At 46.7% G+C, this 21,961-nt stretch overlaps 1 protein-coding gene across 1 annotated transcript; it reads right to left on the reverse strand.

Moving 5' to 3' along the window:
* Positions 1-1,175: 1,175 nt before the first annotated feature.
* RNF139 (ring finger protein 139) lies at positions 1,176-20,388 on the reverse strand. The gene is made up of 2 exons (XM_040431674.1): positions 20,027-20,388; positions 1,176-3,221 (listed from the first exon to the last, which is right to left on the reverse strand). The coding sequence occupies exons 1-2, from the start codon at positions 20,190-20,192 to the stop codon at positions 1,411-1,413; spliced, it is 1,977 nt and encodes a 658-aa protein (XP_040287608.1). The 5' UTR covers positions 20,193-20,388; the 3' UTR covers positions 1,176-1,410.
* Between the last annotated feature and the right edge of the window lie 1,573 nt (positions 20,389-21,961).

Raw genomic sequence — 21,961 nt, forward strand, 5'->3', positions numbered from 1 at the left:
TCACTAAAAACTGTTGTAGTAATACTGTACAGAGTTCCTGCTCTGTATAATGTATTGGCTCCGATGAGCTGCAGTTCATGCTAATACAGGCAAGACTAGCAGTTGAGGTTATTGGCCATTCACTTAAGATCTATTGGACACTACAGTACCCATTTCATACACCTATGAATGAAGGTAAGATTGTTTTACTTTAAATTACCCATTATTTTATTAAAGTAACTCTCGTGTTTTCATTAAAAATAAATTTTAGCATACAGTATGTTACTGCTGCAGCAGCATTATGCATAAAGCAATCTTTAGTTTCTTCACATACCACTGTTTTCCTTGAGCTTTTCCCTTAGTTACGGCTGTTTAATCTTTTACAATATGAGGATCTTCTCAAGATGGCTCCTCTGCCAGTTCTCTGAGGCCAAAACTGTCTTCCCTCACTTCATACACACTTTCTGTAGCCAGCAGCTTCCTGCCAGCCAATCAAAATGGATTACTGAGAGACACGCCTCCTCACTCTGAAGCCTAATGCAGGCATGCAGTGTGAAGGACCGCCCCTCCGTCTTCTGTTTATACTAAAGGGAAGACAGAAAAGCCCTAGCAATGGTCTTTTAAGGGAGCAGTGGAAAGGGACAGTGGACATGAAAGCTATTATAAGGTAATTACAGATCTTTTCGCAATCATTGACAGACTAACTCAGGTATACATGCCTAGCTCTAATAAACTAGCAAATGAAAAAAATATGAGCGACACTTTAAAAATTCGAAAAATCTGATTTTCTTTTCTTATCCAATTTTAGCTTTGAGCCCCAACTATAAGTATTTGGATTTTTACTCATTGGTACTGGAGTTTAGTCAGCACACTTGGCACATTTATACCATAACAGGAGGTGGTGTAGCCACTTATTCAGTATTTTTTAATGCAGTCAATGGCAGCAATCTATAGAGGTATCTGGTAAAAAATACCTATACTCTGCTCTATATGTACTTCTAACATGGGAGCCTATAGGTAGTATATGCCTATACATCAGGAAACCCTTGATGTACGTTGGAAAATGTACCAACTCCGTACTGTATTATGGATCTGCCATGTAAACAATCCCTTATATACTTGCAGAATTTCACAACCTCGATGAGTGCAATACTATAGGATCTCCCTCAATGTGGCTGTGAAAGAAGCAATGGATGCAAAATCATTTATTTAGTTTGTGTACAAGAATGTACACATTTTAATTAGGTCACAAAAGCGACCAAGAGATATTTACAGTAGCACTTAGAAGACACGTATCCATTTACACCTTGCTTCAGGATTCTGATTGTGCTTTCAGAATGACAGAACAAAAGAAGTCCAACTTTTCATGTCTTATTAGTAGAGACACACAACAGCAGAAGAGAAAAAAAAATTTAAACCAATAAATAATGCTTAATCCCTCAGATTATCAAACTCGTGAATTAACTCCTCTTCAGCGTTGGAATGGTGCTGCTCAGCCGTCCACTCTTCCTCGTCACCGTCCGTGCTCTCGTCCTCGCTTAGGTCATGGCCGTCCAGCTCCCTTTCTGGATCCTCATCGACGAGATCTTGTCCCGCTTCTTCGTTTGGCACGGCCACTCCGTTGTTGTTGGAGAAGGACGTGTTTTCTTTCACCTCGTCCTCCATGTAGACTTTCTGATGGCACATTGGACACGTATCTTGAATGTACAGCCACTTCCGAAGGCAAAGCGCGTGAAAGTAATGATGGCAGGGCGTCACCCGGGCCGACGTGCGGAACTCTTGATAACAGATTGCACATACGTCATCGATTTCACCGTCCTCTGTGACTTTCACTTCTGGAAGAGAGTTGATCTTCTTGACGGCAGTCCTGCGGTTCATGAACGTCTTCCACCCATTCTTGGCTTGCAGGTAGATGTTGAAGTAGGCGTGAAGACACATCATACAAGCTCGAATCTTGCTTCCCGACTCAAACATCATTGTGTAGGCGCCGTTGCCAAACATGACGACGCCGAAGATAAACTCTATGATGCTGCCGGTGGAGCGGACATAGTACACGTAGTCGTCCAGTTTTTCCCACACTACACTGTAGTGGCCGTCGATCATGAACAACGTGTAGACGGTCAGAGAAACAACGACTTTGAGGCAAAGTTCAACACAGAAAGCCGTGACGGCAAATAACCAGGTGTTGAGGGCGTAATATTGCCACAAGACACAGCTGAGGAGAATTGGAAGCACAAAGAGGAATACTGAAACCAAGAGTACCGGGAAATGCCTGCGAAATGAGGACACGTGGGAGGCACTGAGTGACATTAACACTGGGTCAGTCATTCCATGGATAAAATGTAAAATTGCAGTCAACAGAAGGCACATGTTACGACAAAGGCGAACAAGTCTCTCTTCGGGCTTCAGTCCGCTCAGGCCAGTTTGTAGGGCCAAAATAAAGAACAGGACAGGAGCTACAAAGCCAAGGCGTTTGTCTTCTTCTTCGGTGGAGCCGATGAAGGCAAGAATACCAAGTCCGAGGTAATGTGCTATGGAAGAGATAACAGCGCTCATCCCCAAGACAGTCAACGTGGAGTCGCAGCCGCTGATTATGAGGTGGCAGACCAGTTCCCAGAAGTCGCTCCACGACAAAAAGGAGGCGGCTTCGCCTGCACTGGCAATCTTTACCGCGTAGACCAAGAACACGGCTTGAGTGGCTAGTCTGGTCAACCAAAACACTCTTAATACGTCAGGGAAGTGGATTTTTTTCCAGGCATCCTCCAACATGACCTGCAGTCCGTAAACCTGGTACATGTGCTTCAGCAGAAGGAACGTGTACTTTGTGGAGTAGTAGAACCATTTGAAGCGGAGGGACAGGCATACTGTAGTGTAGATGGCAAGCACGAGGCCAGAAATGATGTCCAGCGTCTCCTGCACCTCAATCGGAAGTTCAACAATGAAGCCAACGACAGGGACTAGCATGTTCACGATGATGAGGCGAGCGTACACTGAATCGATCTCGAGCAAAGTGATGAATCCAATGCCGAAGACAAGCTGCAAGACAATCAGTGGCGCCCAGAGGGAAGATCTGCTGGGGGCGAGGTCCAACAGTCTGTATGGGGAATTCAAGTTACTGTGCAAAGTGGTATAATAGTTGATCAACACTGAAGTTGCAGCAATTACAAGGGCCATGCTGATGGTGTAAAACTTGAAAAGTGCTCTCCGGGACAACACAAGCACTATGGCGGATGCCAGGACACCTGAAAAACAAATGGCAGAAGGTTAGCACACAACAGTCATATAAAACCCCAATAAACAAAAAGTCACAAATTAACACAATGGTTTACAGTTTTATTAAAGCCTATGTACACCTTTGGAGGCAGTTTTTGTTTGTGATTGTATTTTACTCATTTTTGGCTAAAAATATTGAGCCATTCTGCCACAAAGGGTTAACCATTTTTCTAACTGTGTGAATGGTACTTTCACTTTGTGCTGGTCATCTAATAACCCTCAACTCTAAGCTAAGAAGTCAAACACTTGTTTAAGCCCCATTCTTATCAGTAAGATAAGAACTGAGCTATAATGAGTGTTTATAATGTCAGAGAGCAGAGATGAGGAGTCCCTCAGCTCCTGGTCTGACGGAAAAGACAGAAAATCCAAAAGGGTGCTTCTAGAGCATCTCAGCTCTGTACACAAAAAGGATGCCATGTTGTTAAGACCAATTGAAAGTTTTTTAGCTCAAAATAATACAATGCAATAATTTAAAATATTGCCCCAAAAGATGTACACAGCCTTTAAAAAAAAAAAAAAATCTAGAAGAAACAACATGCTTGTTCTGCTGTTTCCACACCTCTCAGAAGAGACTGAAAGGTGTCACACACAGGAGCGGATACCTCTATTCATTTTCTGTCCGTCTATACACATCAAATCAGGAGTCAGCAATCTCCTGCTGTAGTGAAACTACAACTCCTAGCATGCTCCATTCACATTTATGACATCTGGCTTAGGGCTCTGCTCACATGGGCGTCAGTGTCTCTACCCAGAGCTTCAGTAGCAGATTCCGGTACATAAGACGGAAAAGACATAGCTACGTGCAGCGATGTCCTTCTACTCAAACCATGACGGACTCTTACAAATCAATGGGATCAAACAGAAACCATTACGCAGATGTGAGCAGAGTCTTAAAAGTAGTTGACCAGAATGCCAAGAATTTTTTTTTTTATTCTGGCAGTGGCATATGTGCTAAACAACAAGGCCACAAGCACTCGCTTGTGGGGAATCTCCTGCGTTCTAGCGTGGCCGCTCCTGTCGTCACCTACTTTTACTAACTGACTGTTACCCAGATGGGAGAACTGGAGAGGCAGAGCTGGAAGCGCAAGGCAGGGCTGTAGTCGGAGTACCTGGAGTCGGAAAAAATGAACCGACTCCTACTAAATTTAAATAAATTTTTTTTTTTTTAAAAAAGCACGTTTATATGTCCCAATTCACAAAAAGTTATAATTAATTCATTCTCTACTGTAAGAATAAAGGCCAATGCATGCAGTGCGTCACATTACTGCAAAACGAACACGTTAAGTGCCCATGAAGAAGCGTGCTTTTCATATGCTTCACTATATGGCACGCAACGCAGTTAAGGAGCGGCAATACCTATACTTTCCATTGTGTTGTGTTCCGCTGTTACAGGGAACGCAACGCCCATGGTTAACCGAGCCTCTCACTGATAACGGATTAAGTAAATATGTTTTTTGCAGGACTAGACACTTGTATAAGTGAAGGGAATGGATAGTCAATAGCTCAAGACTGAAGCTGTAAACCATTTGAAAAACTGCTGTCATTCAGCTAAGGATACTTTCACACCTGCGTTAGGTGCGGATCCGTCTGGTATCTGCACAGACGGATCCGCACCTTTAAATGCAAACGCTGGTATTCGTTCAGAACGGATCCATTTGCATTACCATGAACGGATCCGTTTTGACTTACACTGAAAGTCAATGGGAGGCGGATCCGTTTTCAATTGCACCATATTGTGTGTCAGTGAAAACGGATCCGTCCTCCCCATTGACTTACATTGTGTGTCAGGACGGATCCGTTTGGCTCCGCATCGTCAGGCGGACATCAAAACGCTGCAAGCAGCATTTTGGTGTCCGCCACCAGAGCGGAATGGAGGCTGAACGGAGGCAAACTGATGCATTCTGAGCGGATCCTTATCCATTCAGAATGCATTGGGGCCGCTTGTGAGAGCCTTGAAACGGATCTCACAAGCGGACCCAGAAACACCAGTGTGAAAGTAGCCTAAGGCTATAAAAACTTGTCAACTCAGATCATTAGCTTAGGCCCCATTCACACGTCCGCAATTACGTTCTGCATTTTGCGGAACGGAATTGCGGACCCATTCATTTCTATGGGGCAGCACGATGTGCTGCTCGGATACGGAATTGCGGACCCGCGCTTCCGGGTCCGCAATTCCGTTCCCCAAAAATATAGAACATGTCCTATTCTTGTCCGCAATTGCAGATAAGAATAGGCATATTCTAATAGTGCCGACAATGTGCGGTCTGCAAAATGTGGAACGCACATTGCCGCTGTCCGTGTTTTGCAGATCCACAAAACACATTACAGACGTCTGAATGGACCCTTAAACTTTAAAACATGACCATGGGATTCTACTGCCCCTTCCTGGATCCCCCCACTGCCCCATCTTCAGCAGAAGATCAGCACACAAAGGAGAAGGCAGCGGCAGCACCATTTTTGAAGTGGTAAAGTTCCCGATGTTTAAGCCTGCCGCTACCATCCAGCCACTTAATAAAATAAAACTTTGTTGTTTTCATTGTGTTTGTCTTTCGCTTAAACTGTGCAATACAGTAAACTGTCGGCTTCCTGGCCAGTAGTTCTGTGGTAATGACATGTATGTTGCCTTTCTTTGGTTCAAGGAATGCATGAAATACTTTCGCATATTAAATACAGAGGAGTCGAGGGTACCAAAAACGTAGGAGTCGGAGTATTTATCTACCGACTCCACAGCCCTGCCGCAAGGTAGGTACTTGTTTTTATTACAGCCTATCGCCCCGCCCCCCTCCCCCAGTGTTGTCCTCTCAAACCAGACATCCCTTTTAAAAAGGTGACAAATGCCACTGTCAGAGAAGTCAACGTAAAACCAGATGAACAAGACACAGGAGTAATTACAGAACAGGAGTGATCCTGCATCTGTAACTGCAGGGGGGTTGGGCTGGTGACTTGGCAGGAATGGCATCTGAATTTATATCTGCAATATGCAAATGGTCGGCCTGCAGCATAATTACTTTAAAGAGGAAGAAAAACTTAGACATTTGCATGAAGGAAGTGAGTGATACATGGTCAGGGAACAGGAAAACTCACTCGTCTAGGAGACAGGAAATAAGAAAATGACTAGCAGTTTATGGCTAGGCATTAGTGTTGACTTTGCGAGTTCGGGTTACCCGGACTTTGCAACAGAAGTTCAAGGTCGGTGTTCGGGCATTTAATAAAGCTTGTTGAAAGGCTGCAGGGCAGGCAAACAAGCTTTTAAGCTGTGGGCACTTAGAAGCCAGAGACTGCTTCCTTCTCCCCTGTGCTGCTGAGCGAACGCCTGCGCTAGGGCGGCGGGGCAAGGAATTATTGTTTCCCATGCCCCGCCGCAACATTCAGCTACACTGCGTCAGCCCTGTCGCAAATGGCGACAAGGCTAAAAAGTCTTGTCGCCATCTGCAAATTTTAAGGCGCATTGGCGATCATTTTGGTCGCCATCTGGAGCGCTGTATAGTGATTTTTTTGTGGGTGCAATACACTAGCTTTGCACCCCTGACACAGAAATGTCATAATTATTCTTGCTGTTGATTCTGTGGGTGACCTATAGCGATTTTTTGGTGGGTGCAATGCACATCATTGTACCCCTGACACAAAAATATAATAGTTAATCCGTCTGTTAGTTCGGTGGGTGACATATACCCATTTTTGGTGCGAGGTACACCTGCACTGCATACGTGACAGGAAAATTAACAGTTAGGCCTATTGCACACGACCGTATGGCTTTTTCAGTGTTTTGCGGTCCGTTTTTCACGGATCCGTTGTTCCGTTTTTTTGTTTCTGTTGTGTTTCCGTTTCTGTTCCGTTTTTCCGTATGGCATATACAGTAATTACATAGATAAAATTGGGCTGGGCATAACATTTTCAATAGATGGTTCAGCAAAAAACGGAACGGAAACGGAAGACATACGGATGCATTTCCGTATGTGTTCCGTTTTTTTTGCGGACCCATTGACTTGAATGGAGCCACGGAACGTGATTTGCGGGCAATAATAGGACAAGTTCTATGTTAGAACGGAACGGAAAAACGGAAATACGGAAACGGAATGCATACGGAGTACATTCAGTTTTTTTTGCGGAACCATTGAAATGAATGGTTCCGTATACGGAATGCAAAAAACGGCCAGTAAACGGGGAAAAAAAACGGCCGTGTGCAGGAGGCCTTAATCTGTGTTAGTTCAGTGGGTGACTTCAAAGAATGAGGAGAGCGTCAAATAAGGGACGTGGCCCAGGTCGTGGTGCTGTTGGTGGAGCTCCTGTTGCTCGGAGGACGTGGTCGATCTGTGCCATCTACACGCTCAAGTGAAGCCCCTTCCTCAGGTGTGAGTAGGCGACAGAACCTGCAGCAGTATTTGGTCGGGCCTAATGCTGCTCTACGAATGGTGAGGCCTGAACAAGTACAGGCGATATAGTAGATTGGGTTGCTGACAGTGCCTCCAGTTCCTTCACATTGTCTACCACCCAGTCTCCTGCTGAAAGACCACAGTTGGCACCTGCAGCCGATGTCCATCAGTCTTTCACCTCACCCCCTTGCAAATCAGCCAAGCAGTCTGAGCCCCAAGTCATGCAGCAGTCTTCTGCTTTTTGATGACTCTGCTGGCAGGGTTTCCGTGGGCCATCCACATAGCCCTGCCACAGAAGTGGAAGAGATTGAGTGCACCGATGACCAACCACTTATCTTTCAGGATGTGGACATGGGAGGACCACCGCCGCACGTCTCTGATGATGATGACGACGAAACAGGTGCCAACTGCTGCAGGTCCTGAAACCGAACATCCACAGGTCCGCTCATCCCTACTAGGCAGATTCGAGGAGATTCATTAAAGGGGTTGTCTCACTTCAGCAAATGTCATTTATCATGTAGAGGAAGTTAATACGAGACACTTACTAATGTATTGTAATTCTCCATATTGCTTCCTTTGCTGGATTGATTAATTTTTTCCATCACATTATACACTGCTCGTTTCCATGGCTATGACCACCCTGTAATCCAGCAGCGGTGGTCTTGCTTGCACAATATAGGAAAACACTCCCATGGTCCCAGCCTCTCTGGTGGTCATAGCCACGCATATATATTGGGGGCATATCTTAGCGATATGCCCCCAATGTCTGTGGTGAGACAACCCCTTTAAACTAAACTACGGAGTCAAATGCAGCACGTGCCTTTCAGACCGCCCTAAAGAAACAAGGTGAAACCTAGACCGGAGATAAGCTACAAACTGCAAAAATTTTCTGGCTTCATGGAAAATAAATCTGGTTTTCAAAAGTGATGAGGAGAAAAGTCAACAATTACAGGGGATCGTAGTGTACAGGGGGAACAGGTTGACCTGAGCTCAGGTACAGAGGATCGTAGTGTACAGGTTGACCTGAGCTCAGGTACAGGGCATCGTAGTGTACGGGGGGGGGGGGGGGGGGGGGAGAAACAGGTTGACCTGAGCTTAGGTACAGAGAATCGTAGTGTACAGGGGGTACAGGTTGACCTGAGCTCAGGTACAGGGGATCGTAGTGTACGGGGGGGGGGGGGGGAACAGGTTGACCTGAGCTCAGGTACAGGGGATCGTAGTGTACAGGGGGAACAGGTTGACCTGAGCTCAGGTACAGGGGATCGTAGTGTACAGGTTGACCTGAGCTCAGGTACAGGGCATCGTAGTGTACGGGGGGGGGGAAACAGGTTGACCTGAGCTCAGGTACAGGGGATCGTAGTGTACAGGGGGAACAGGTTGACCTGAGCTCAGGTACAGGGGATCGTAGTGTACAGGTTGACCTGAGCTCAGGTACAGGGGATCGTAGTGTACAGGGGGAACAGGTTGACCTGAGCTCAGGTACAGGGGATCGTAGTGTACAGGGGGTACAGGTTGACCTGAGCTCAGGTACAGGGGATCGTAGTGTACAGGGGGTACAGGTTGACCTGAGCTCAGGTACAGGGGATCGTAGTGTACAGGTTGACCTGAGCTCAGGTACAGGGGATCGTAGTGTACAGGGGGTACAGGTTGACCTGAGCTCAGGTACAGGGGATCGTAGTGTACAGGTTGACCTGAGCTCAGGTACAGGGGATCGTAGTGTACAGGGGGAACAGGTTGACCTGAGCTCAGGTACAGGGGATCGTAGTGTACAGGGGGAACAGGTTGACCTGAGCTCATGTACAGGGGATCGTAGTGTACAGGGGGTACAGGTTGACCTGAGCTCAGGTACAGGGGATCGTAGTGTACAGGGGGTACAGGTTGACCTGAGCTCAGGTACATGTAGATGTTTTATCTTGTCTGTCTGATAACTGATGAAATCTTCTACTATGTCCTATGTCAAGGTGCAAAGGTCGATGAGATACGGCTATGGATCGCACGTACCAGTGAATGGGCAGATGATAGCACAAAGTGCATTATCTTCCAATAGAAGCTGTGGGAGGAAGCCACCACCAGTCCCATGGAGGCTGCAGTATAGAGAGGTGACGGAAGACGAGGGCAGAAGCACTGACTGTTTTAGTAGTCAGATGTAAGGCAAATGATCTGCCCAATATCACAACCAAGCCCGGCAAACTGGAGTTGCCCGTACTAGCAGCCAATCAGATTGCTCAATTCATTTTCAAAATGACATCAGAAAGCAAAAGCTGGAATCTGATTGGCTGCTACGAGCAACAGCGCTTCTTTCCTTTTGCACACAGGGAATCTGACCACAAACCTGCAGGATTCCCTCCTGAATGCCTTCTGCTCCTAAGATGGAGACATTATATTAGAAAACAGCTCAAAAGGCAATTCCCTTGTATAATAAGCACAGCGTTGTCACACTAGATGTCGCTATGATGGGAGTGATGTGGTTATGATGGGGGTATTCACACAGACATCACAACGTGCTGCCCCCAACCCCTTTACTTAGTACATAATCTGTGATGTCACAGGAAAAACATGCAGCCACCATCCTAATAATAAATCCTGACAGGCCGGGATCATGGCGCCTGTCCCAACTGCTCCAGAGATTAGTGATCTGCACAGGCCACAAGACCTGTCCCGGGGCGGACGCTCGCTGGGGTCTGCGTATATCTGTCAGCACACAGGAGGGCTCGTAGGACGACTTGCTGTGTTACTAGAGATGATGCATCACATTGGGTGAAGCCCATGGTGTGCACAACCATTAAACTCAGTCGAGTCAACTTCGGATTCAAGTTTTAAAATGTTTTTCAAGTTTAGAAATCGAAGTCTGAAGGTGTTCACCTCGTCGGAGCCCATACATTTGAATGCTGTACGGAGATGGATCTCTGTAGAGCAGGGATGCCCAACCTGCGGCCCGCCTGAGGTTTCAAAACTACAACTCGCAGTATGCCCGGACAGACTACAGCTATCAGCCGGGAATGATGGGAGTTGTAGTTTTACAACAGCTGGAGCATCCCTGCTGTAGAGCGCTTTGCTCAACACTAATGGGCTCCACAAGACCTCCGAAGAGCGTCCTGCAGTAACTTTTTCAGCAATTTATGCTACAGTAGTTCTTCTGTGGTATCGGCCCTGATGGCTCACCTTCACTCCCTAGACATATCAGTGAACCTAAGGCACCCATGACCTGGTCGCTGGGCCACCGGTTGTCACTTCCTTGGACCACTTTTGGTATGGACCCGGTCGTCTATCTACCTCAATATGACCCCTGATCCCTCAGATCCTTATGCTTGCCCAGTATCCTGCTTCCAATAAATCAACTTCAAGAACTGACTGCTCACTTTCTGCCTCACCGAAGGATACGTCTACTTAACCCTTAGGCTACCAGAGTTTTTTTTTTCTTCATTTTTGCAGTTTCATTTTTCTTCCCCATTTTATTTGAGCCATAACTTTTTTATATTTCCGGTCACATAGCTGTATGAGCATTAATTTTTTGCGGGACAAGTTGTACTTTCTAATGCCACCATTAATTATGGCTTAAAATGTAGTGGGAAGCGGTAAAAAAAAATTCCAAATGGGGAGGAATTGAAAAAAAAAACAACGCAATTGCTCCACCGTTTTACGGGTTTTGTTCCCACAGAGTTTCGTTTACGGCAAAACTGACCCATGCCCATTCTCTGGGTCAGTATGATTACAACAATACCCCATATCTGTACGTTTGATGTCTAAATAGTGTAAAAATACATTTAAAACTGAAAAAAAAAAAATTACATCCCAATATTTTGACCCCCATAACTTTTTTATACTTCTGTCTACAGAGCTGTTTAGGGGCTCATTTTTTGCAGAACAATCTGTAGGTTTTTTTTTATACCATTTTGGAGTGTGCGTGACTTTTTTATCACATTTTATTACTTTTTTTGGGTAAGAGAAGCAATGAAAAAAATGGCAAATTGGTAATTTTGACACTTTTCCGTTACGCCATTCTTCATATTGGAAATGTTTTATATTTTAATAGTATGGCCGTTTTCAGTTGCGATGATATTCATGATTTTTATATTTAGCGTTATTTAGGCATTTATTTTTTTAATTATGCGGAAAGGGGGGTGATTTAAACTTTTATATATTTTTTTTATATATATTTAACTATTTTTTGTGATGATTTTTAAGCTCATGAGCTTATAAATAATGTTTTTTAAATTTTTGATTTTGTTCTATCAGGGATTTTTAAAATGACATTTTAAAGGGTTTCTGTCACCCCACAAAACTCTTTTTTTTTTTTTTGGATAGTTAGATTCCTCATAGCGCGATATAGGAGAATATAATAGTCTTACTTACTTTCATGCGGCCGATTCTTTATAAAACGAACTTTTATAATATGCAAATCAGGGCTCTACCAGCAAGTAGGGCGTCTACTTGCTGGTAGCCGCAGCAGAAATCCGCCCCCTCGCCGTGTTGATTGACAGGGCCAGCCGTGATCTCCTCCTCCGGCCGGCCCTGTCAGTAATTCCAAAATCCCGCGCCTCTGGTCATTCGGCGCAGGCGCTCTGAGATGAGGAGGCTCGTCTCCTCAGCACTCCCTCAGTGCGCCTGCGCCGATGACGTCTTCTCTTTCGGTGATGTCATCGGCGCAGGCGCACTGAGGGAGTGCTGAGGAGACGAGCCTCCTCATCTCAGAGCGCCAGCGCCGAATGACCAGAGGCGCGCGATTTTTGAATTACTGACAGGGCCGGCCGGAGGAGGAGATCACGGCTGGCCCTGTCAATCAACACGGCGAGGGGGCGGTTTTCTGCTGCGGCTACCAGCAAGTAGACGCCCTACTTGCTGGTAGAGCCCTCATTTACATATTATAAAACTTTGTTTTATAAAGAATCGGCCGCATGAAAGTAAGTAAGACTATTATATTCTCCTATATCGCGCTATGAGGAATCTAACTATCCAAAAAAAAAAAAAATGAGTTTTGTGGGGTGACAGAAACCCTTTAACTAGAAGTTGCTCATTTCTTATCCCTGCCATCTGGTGGCCAAAATAAGAATTGCAGCATGAATACCATTAGCCTCGTCAGCGCAACTACCAATGCCCACATTGGCTTGATCACGGCATCCAAAGCCTTTAATTACCGCGATTGGCATTATTGCCAGTCATGGTAATTAGCTGCAAGTCTCTGCTGTATGAAACATCAGAGACCTGCCGGCCATGGTGCCCGCTGTACGTGCGAGCGGGTGCCATGTTTACACATTGCTCCAGCGCCGTACATGTAGCAAAGGGGTTAAAGGGATTTTCCAAGTGTTTTAAACTGATGACCTATCCACAACAGTATCTGATTGGTGGGGTTCCGACACGTAGGACCCCCACCGATCAGATGTTTGAGAAGGCAGCAGCGGCCTATCTGCTCATCAAGCACAGCATTGTATAGCGGCTATGCTTGGTATCGCGCTCAGCCCCATTCACTTGGGATGGAGCTGCGCCTAGGTCACGTGACTGATGAATGTGACATCACACAGCCTAGGCTAAGGCTACTTTCACACTAGCGTTTTTCTTTTCCGGCATAGAGTTCCGTCCTAGGGGCTCAATACCGGAAAAGAACTGATCAGTTTTAGGCCTCTTTCACACTTGAGTTGTCCGGATCCGTCGTGTACTCCATTTGCCGGAGGTGCCCGCCGGATCCGTAACACCGCAAGTGAACTGAAAGCATTTTAAGACGGATCCGTCTTCAAAATGCGTTCAGTGTTACTATGGCAGCCAGGACGCTATTAACCACCTCAGCCCCCAGTGCTTAAACACCCTGAAAGACCAGGCCACTTTTTACACTTCTGACCTACACTACTTTCACCGTTTATTGCTCGGTCATGCAACTTACCACCCAAATGAATTTTACCTCCTTTTCTTCTCACTAATAGAGCTTTCATTTGGTGGTATTTCATTGCTGCTGACATTTTTACTTTTTTTGTTATTAATCGAAATTTAACGATTTTTTTGCAAAAAAATGACATTTTTCACTTTCAGTTGTAAAATTTTGCAAAAAAAATGACATCCATATATAAATTTTGCTCTAAATTTATTGTTCTACATGTCTTTGATAAAAAAAAAAATGTTTGGGTAAAAAAAAAAATGGTTTGGGTAAAAGTTATAGCGTTTACAAACTATGGTACAAAAATGTGAATTTCCGCTTTTTGAAGCAGCTCTGACTTTCTGAGCACCTGTCATGTTTCCTGAGGTTCTACAATGGCCGGACAGTACAAACACCCCACAAATGACCCCATTTCGGAAAGTACACACCCTAAGGTATTCGCTGATGGGGATAGTGAGTTCATAGAACTTTTTATTTTTTGTCACAAGTTAGCGGAAAATGATGATTTTTTTTTTTTTTTTTTTTTTCTTACAAAGTCTCATATTCCACTAACTTGTGACAAAAAATAAAAACTTCCATGAACTCACTATGCCCATCACGAAATACCTTGGGGTCTCTTCTTTCCAAAATGGAGTCACTTGTGGGGTAGTTATACTGCCCTGGCATTCTAGGGGCCCAAATGTGTGGTAAGGAGTTTGAAATCAAATTCTGTAAAAACTGACCAGTGAAATCCGAAAGGTGCTCTTTGGAATGTGGGCCCCTTTGCCCACCTAGGCTGCAAAAAAGTGTCACACATCTGGTATCTCCGTATTCAGTAGAAGTTGGGGAATGTGTTTTGGGGTGTCATTTTACATATACCCATGCTGGGTGAGATAAATATCTTGGTCAAATGCCAACTTTGTATAAAAAAATGGGAAAAGTTGTCTTTTGCCAAGATATTTCTCTCACCCAGCATGGGTATATGTAAAAAGACACCCCAAAACACATTCCCCAACTTCTCCTGAATACGGAGATACCAGATGTGTGACACTTTTTTGCAGCCTAGGTGGGCAAAGGGGCCCATATTCCAAAGAGCACCTTTCGGATTTCACTCGTCATTTTTTACAGAATTTGATTTCAAACTCCTTACCACACATTTGGGCCCCTAGAATGCCAGGGCAGTATAACTACCCCACAAGTGACCCCATTTTGGAAAGAAGAGACCCCAAGGTATTCGCTGATGGGCATAGTGAGTTCATGGAAGTTTTTATTTTTTGTCACAAGTTAGTGGAATATGAGACTTTGTATGAAAAAAAAAATATATAAAAAAAATCATCATTTTCCACTAACTTGTGACAAAAAATAAAAAATTCTAGGAACTCGCCATGCCCCTCACGGAATACCTTGGGGTGTCTTCTTTCCAAAATGGGGTCACTTGTGGGGTAGTTATACTGCCCTGGCATTTTCCAGGGGCCCTAATGTGTGGTAAGTAGGTAAATGACCAGTGAAATCCAAAAGGTGCTCTTTGGAATATGGGCCCCTTTGCCCACCTAGGCTGCAAAAAAGTGCCACACATGTGGTATCTCCGTACTCAGGAGAAGTTGGGGAATGTGTTTTGGGGTGTCTTTTTACATATACCCATGCTGGGTGAGAGAAATATCTTGGCAAAAGACAACTTTTCCCATTTTTTTATACAAAGTTGGCATTTGACCAAGATATTTATCTCACCCAGCATGGGTATATGTAAAATGACACCCCAAAACACATTCCCCACCTTCTCCTGAGTACGGAGATACCAGATGTGTGACACTTTTTTGCAGCCTAGGTGGGCAAAGGGGCCCATATTCCAAAGAGCACCTTTCGGATTTCACTGGTCATTTTTTACAGAATTTGATTTCAAACTCCTTACCACACATTTGGGCCCCTAAAATACCAGGGCATTATACCTACCCCACAAGTGACCCCATTTTGGAAAGAATAGACCCCAAGGTATTCGCTGATGGGCATAGTAAGTTCATGGAAGTTTTTATTTTTTGTCACAAGTTAGTGGAATATGAGACTTTGTATGAAAAAAAAAAAAAAAAAAAAAATCATCATTTTCCACTAACTTGTGACAAAAAATAAAAAATTCTAGGAACTCGCCATGCCCCTCACGGAATACCTTGGGGTGTCTTCTTTCCAAAATGGGGTCACTTGTGGGGTAGTTATACTGCCCTGGCATTTTCCAGGGGCCCTAATGTGTGGTAAGTAGGTAAATGACCAGTGAAATCCGAAAGGTGCTCTTTGGAATATGGGCCCCTTTGCCCACCTAGGCTGCAAAAAAGTGTCACACATCTGGTATCTCCGTACTCGGGAGAAGTTGGGGAATGTGTTTTGGGGTGTCTTTTTACATATACCCATGCTGGGTGAGAGAAATATCTTGGCAAAAGACAACTTTTCCCATTTTTTTATACAAAGTTGGCATTTGACCAAGATATTTATCTCACCCAGCATGGGTATATGTAAAAAGACACCCCAAAACACATTCCTCAACTTCTCCTGAGTACGGCGATACCAGATGTGTGACACTTTTTTGCAGCCTAGATGCGCAAAGGGGCCCAAATTCCTTTTAGGAGGGCATTTTTAGACATTTGGATACCAGACTTCTTCTCACGCTTTGGGGCCCCTAGAATGCCAGGGCAGTATAAATACCCCACATGTGACCCCATTTTGGAAAGAAGACACCCCAAGGTATTCAATGAGGGGCATGGCGAGTTCATAGAATTTTTTTTTTTTTGGCACAAGTTAGCGGAAATTTATATTTTTTATTTTTTTCTCACAAAGTCTCCCGTTCCGCTAACTTGGGACAAAAATTTCAATCTTTCATGGACTCAATATGCCCCTCACGGAATACCTGGGGGTGTCTTCTTTCCGAAATGGGGTCACATGTGGGGTATTTATACTGCCCTGGCATTCTAGGGGCCCTAAAGCGTGAGAAGAAGTCTGGAATATAAATGTCTAAAAAATTTTACGCATTTGGATTCCGTGAGGGGTATGGTGAGTTCATGTGAGATTTTATTTTTTGTCACAAGTTAGTGGAATATGAGACTTTGTAAGAAAAAAAAATAATAATTCCGCTAACTTGGGCCAAAAAAATGTCTGAATGGAGCCTTACAGGGGGGTGATCAATGACAGGGGGGTTGATCAATGACAGGGGGTTGATCAATGACAGGGGGTTGATCAATGACAGGGGGTTGATCAATGACAGGGGGTTGATCAATGACAGGGGGTTGATCAATGACAGGGGGTTGATCAATGACAGGGGGTTGATCAATGACAGGGGGTTGATCAATGACAGGGGGGTGATCAATGACAGGGGGGTGATCAATGACAGGGGGGTGATCAATGACAGGGGGGTGATCAATGACAGGGGGGTGATCAATGACAGGGGTGGTGATCAATGACAGGGGTGGTGATCAATGACAGGGGTGGTGATCAATGACAGGGGTGGTGATCAATGACAGGGGGGTGATCAGGGAGTCTATATGGGGTGATCACCACAGTCATTGATCATGCCCCTGTAAGGCTTCATTCAGACGTCCGGATGCGTTTTGCGGATCCGATCCATCCATCAGTGGATCCGTAAAAATCATGCGGACGTCTGAATGGAGCTTTACAGGGGGGTGATCAATGACAGGGGGGTAATCAATGACAGGGGGGTGATCAGGGAGTCTATATGGGGTGATCACCACAGTCATTGATCATGCCCCTGTAAGGCTTCATTCAGACGTCCGGATGCGTTTTGCGGATCCGATCCATCTATCAGTGGATCCGTAAAAATCATGCGGACGTCTGAATGGAGCTTTACAGGGGGGTAATCAATGACAGGGGGGTGATCAGGGAGTCTATATGGGGTGATAACCACAGTCATTGATCATGCCCCTGTAAGGCTTCATTCAGACGTCCGGATGCGTTTTGCGGATCCGATCCATCTATCAGTGGATCCGTAAAAATCATGCGGACATCTGAATGGAGCTTTACAGGGGGGTGATCAGGGAGTCTATATGGGGTGATCACCACAGTCATTGATCATGCCCCTGTAAGGCTTCATTCAGACGTCCGGATGCGTTTTGCGGATCCGATCCATCTATCAGTGGATCCGTAAAAATCATGCGGACGTCTGAATGGAGCTTTACAGGGGGGTAATCAATGACAGGGGGGTGATCAATGACAGGGGGGTGATCAGGGAGTCTATATGGGGTGATAACCACAGTCATTGATCATGCCCCTGTAAGGCTTCATTCAGACACCCGGATGCGTTTTGCGGATCCGATCCATCTATCAGTGGATCCGTAAAAATCATGCGGACATCTGAATGGAGCTTTACAGGGGGTTGATCAATGACAGGGGGGTAATCAATGACAGGGGGGTGATCAGGGAGTCTATATGGGGTGATCAGGGGTGATTAGGGGTGATCAGGGGCTAATAAGGGGTTAATAAGTGACGGGGGGGGGGGGTGTAGTGTAGTGTAGTGGTGCTTGGTGCTACTTTACTGAGCTACCTGTGTCCTCTGGTGGTCGATCCAAACAAATGGGACCACCAGAGGACCAGGTAGCAGGTATATTAGACGCTGTTATCAAAACAGCGTCTAATATACCTGTTAGGGGTTAAAAAAAACACATCTCCAGCCTGCCAGCGAACGATCGCCGCTGGCAGGCTGGAGATCAACTCTCTTACCTTCCGTTCCTGTGAGCGCGCGCGCCTGTGTGCGCGCGTTCACAGGAAATCTCGCGTCTCGCGAGAGGACGCGCCGGCGCGTCCAGGAGGAATGAATCAACCACCTCCAGGACGCGTCTGTGCGTACAGCGGTCCGGAGGTGGTTAAAGTCCTGGTTGCCGTAGTAGTAGTGGGGAGCGGGGGAGCAGTATACTTACAGTCCGTGCGGCTCCCGGGGCGCTCCAGAATCCACGCGATCACGTCATCCATGCGCGTGGGGCGCCCTGACGTCACTCTGGAGCGCCCGGGGAGCCGCACGGACGGTAAGTATACTGCTCCCCGATACACTTTACCATGGCAAACAGGACTTTGGTTACCATGGCTGCCAGGACGCTATTCAGAAAAAGCTAAACGTCGGATCCGGTAATGCACCGGAACGACGTTTAGCTTAAGGCCGGATCCGGGTTAATGCCTTTCAATGGGCATTAATTCCGGATCCGGCCTTGCGGCAAGTGTTCAGGATTTTTGGCCGGAGCAAAAAGCGCAGCATGCTGCGGTATTTTCTCCGGCCAAAAAACGTTCCGGTCCGGAACTGAAGACATCCTGAACGGATTTTTCTCCATTCAGAATGCATTGGGATAAAACTGATCAGGATTCTTCCGGCATAGAACCCCGACGACGGAACTCTATGCCGGAACAAAACAACGCAAGTGTGAAAGAGCCCTTATCCCCATGCATTCTGAATGGAGAGTAATCCGTTCAGGATGCATCAGGATGTCTTCAGTTCAGTTGTTTTGACTGATCAGGCAAAAGAGAAAACTGCAGCATGCTACAGTTTTATCTCCAGCGAAAAAAAACTGAAGACTTGCCTGAATGACGGATCCGGCATTTTTCCCCATAGGAATGTATTCGTGCCGGATCCGTCCTTCAGGCCTGCACATGCACAGACCAGTAAAAATGTAAAAAAAAAAAAATACAAGACGGATCCGGATCCGTCTCACAAATGCTTTCAGTCAGCGGCAGATCGGCGGATAGTTCCGAAGACTGAACTGCCCGCCGGATCACACTGCCGCAAGTGTGAAAGTAGCCTAAGCTGAGAGAAGACTGCAGAGCTACTGTGAGCGTCGGTGTCTTCTCAAACTGATTGGTGGGAGTCCCGAGTGTCAAACCCCCACTGATCAGATACTGATGATAGCTTTTTTTTACCGGTGACCTGTCGGAGAACCCGTTTAAGGGGTTTGTACCTAGAGTTTAAGTTCCCCCATCCACAAGGAATGGCTCGTCAACATGCATGCTCGACCTGCTGCTCCATTCAGATTTTCGGGATCTGTAGGGGTCCCATGGGCTGGACCCTCACCAGAGATCAGCAACCTCCGGCACTCCAGCTGTTCTCAAACTACAACTCCCAGAATGCCCTGTTCAGTTCTATAGGGGTTACAGGAACAGCCAAGCAAATGTGCATGCTGGGATTTGTAGTTTTACAGCAGCTGGAGTGCCAAAGGCCGCAGACCCCCTGCATAGAGAGGTCGCCCCTCGCCCCATTAGCTGTTGCCCTTGCAATAGGGGTAATAATGGCTCCTAACAGCTGAAGTTGTGGCCAGTTTTGCAAACGTTACAACAGGAAGTGCAGCCATATTGGTTGTCACCTTGAAATTAACGTTTTAGAAACTGACAGAACAGAAAGTGATAATCGCATCAAAGCCACAGTAAGTAGAGGAATGGGTGCCCCTCTCAGGACACAGGGGAAGCTGGGTACCTGCCTCAGTGACAGCGGCCATATTGTAGTCACTAAGACAGGAGCAGAGAGGCTTCTCACCACAGGCAGACACACAGGCTACACGGAAGTATGCGGAGCTCTTACCCAGCAGCCGGAGGATGAACTGCCCCAGGACGGACGCGTAGCCCGCGGAGACATCGTGCGAGGAGTTCAAAATGGCATCAATGATGAAGACAGGAGGAACCCGCAAGGCCACATCCAGCACAGCCCTGACCCGTTGACCCACCATTAGGAACTGAGGAGCCGCCATGGGCTACCCGTCTGCCGCCCCCTGCTGCAAGTTGCGGGGGACTGCGGGGTCTCCTCGGTGGGTGAAGAACCCCCGCTTCCCCGGGGCTACTTGCCGCCGTTGCCGGGGTATTCCAGCTCCAAATCCATGCTCCAGTCCTCACACCTGCCGAACGGCAGCCGCAGCGTCACAGCCTGCCCGCGACGCACGGTGACGCAACAGACACGAAGGGGGAGGGAGGAAGCGTCACAAGACTACGCATGCGCATTATGTACTTACTGCACGACAGACGTTCACAACTTTATTAACACGTTTGCGTACAGAAGACACACAAAACTTTATTGTAAACAAAGGCTGTTTGCAACTGCAAGAAGAGCGGGAAGGTCGGGTCACGGACTGAGACTCACCAGTGTCAGAGCGGAGAGAGAAGGTGAGAAAACGTCTGTCAGTGCAGGAGAGGAGGTACGTGTGCAGTTTCTATAGGTTTGTATAATATGGAAGTGCTGAGGGGAGGGGTGTCTGTGGATTGTATCCCCCCCCCCTCTTCTCATCATACAATCCTACACAGCCCCCCTCATCATACAGTCCTACACAGCCCCCCTCATCATACAGTCCTACACAGCCCCCCTCATCATACAGTCCTACACAGCCCCCCTCATCATACAGTCCTACACAGCCCCCCTCTTCTCATCATACAATCCTACACCCCCCCCCCCCTATCATACAGTCCTACACAGCCCCCCCCCTCTTATCATACAATCCTACACAGCCCCCCTCTTCTCATCATACAGTCCTACACATCCCCCCTCTTCTCATCATACAGTCCTACACAGCCCCACTCTCAACATAGTCCTACACAGCCCCACTCTCAACATAGTCCTACACCGCCCCCCTCATCATACAGTCCTACACCGCCCCCCTCATCATACAGTCCTACACCGCCCCCCTCATCATACAGTCCTACACAGCCCCCCTCATCATACAGTCCTACACAGCCCCCCTCATCATACAGTCCTACACAGCCCCCCTCATCATACAGTCCTACACAGCCCCCCTCATCATACAGTCCTACACAGCCCCCCTCATCATACAGTCCTACACAGCCCCCCTCATCATACAGTCCTACACAGCCCCCCTCATCATACAGTCCTACACAGCCCCCCTCATCATACAATCCTACACACCCCCCCCCCTATCATACAGTCCTACACAGCCCCCCCCCCTATCATACAATCCTACACAGCCCCCCTCTTCTCATCATACAGTCCTACACAGCCCCCCTCTTCTCATCATACAGTCCTACACAGCCCCACTCTCAACATAGTCCTACACAGCCCCACTCTCAACATAGTCCTACACCGCCCCCCTCATCATACAGTCCTACACCGCCCCCCTCATCATACAGTCCTACACAGCCCCCCTCATCATACAGTCCTACACAGCCCCCCTCATCATACAGTCCTACACAGCCCCCCTCATCATACAGTCCTACACAGCCCCCCTCATCATACAGTCCTACACAGCCCCCCTCATCATACAGTCCTACACAGCCCCCCTCATCATACAGTCCTACACAGCCCCCCTCATCATACAGTCCTACACAGCCCCCCTCATCATACAGTCCTACACAGCCCCCCTCATCATACAATCCTACACAGCCCCCCCCCTATCATACAGTCCTACACAGCCCCCCCCCCTATCATACAATCCTACACAGCCCCCCTCTTCTCATCATACAGTCCTACACAGCCCCCCTCTTCTCATCATACAGTCCTACACAGCCCCACTCT

Source organism: Bufo bufo, chromosome 5, assembly GCF_905171765.1.
Source record: "Bufo bufo chromosome 5, aBufBuf1.1, whole genome shotgun sequence".
Lineage (NCBI taxonomy): Eukaryota > Metazoa > Chordata > Amphibia > Anura > Bufonidae > Bufo > Bufo bufo.

What these genes read in the sequence shown, in the direction of transcription:
- RNF139 (XM_040431674.1), bottom strand. Translation starts at nt 20,192, where the DNA reads ATGGCGGCTCCTCAGTTCCTAATGGTGGGTCAACGGGTCAGGGCTGTG. An exon ending in GTTCATCCTCCGGCTGCTGG is followed by an intron (nt 3,222 to 20,026) that starts GTAAGAGCTCCG and finishes TTTGTTTTTCAG; the next exon opens with GTGTCCTGGCATCCGCCATA.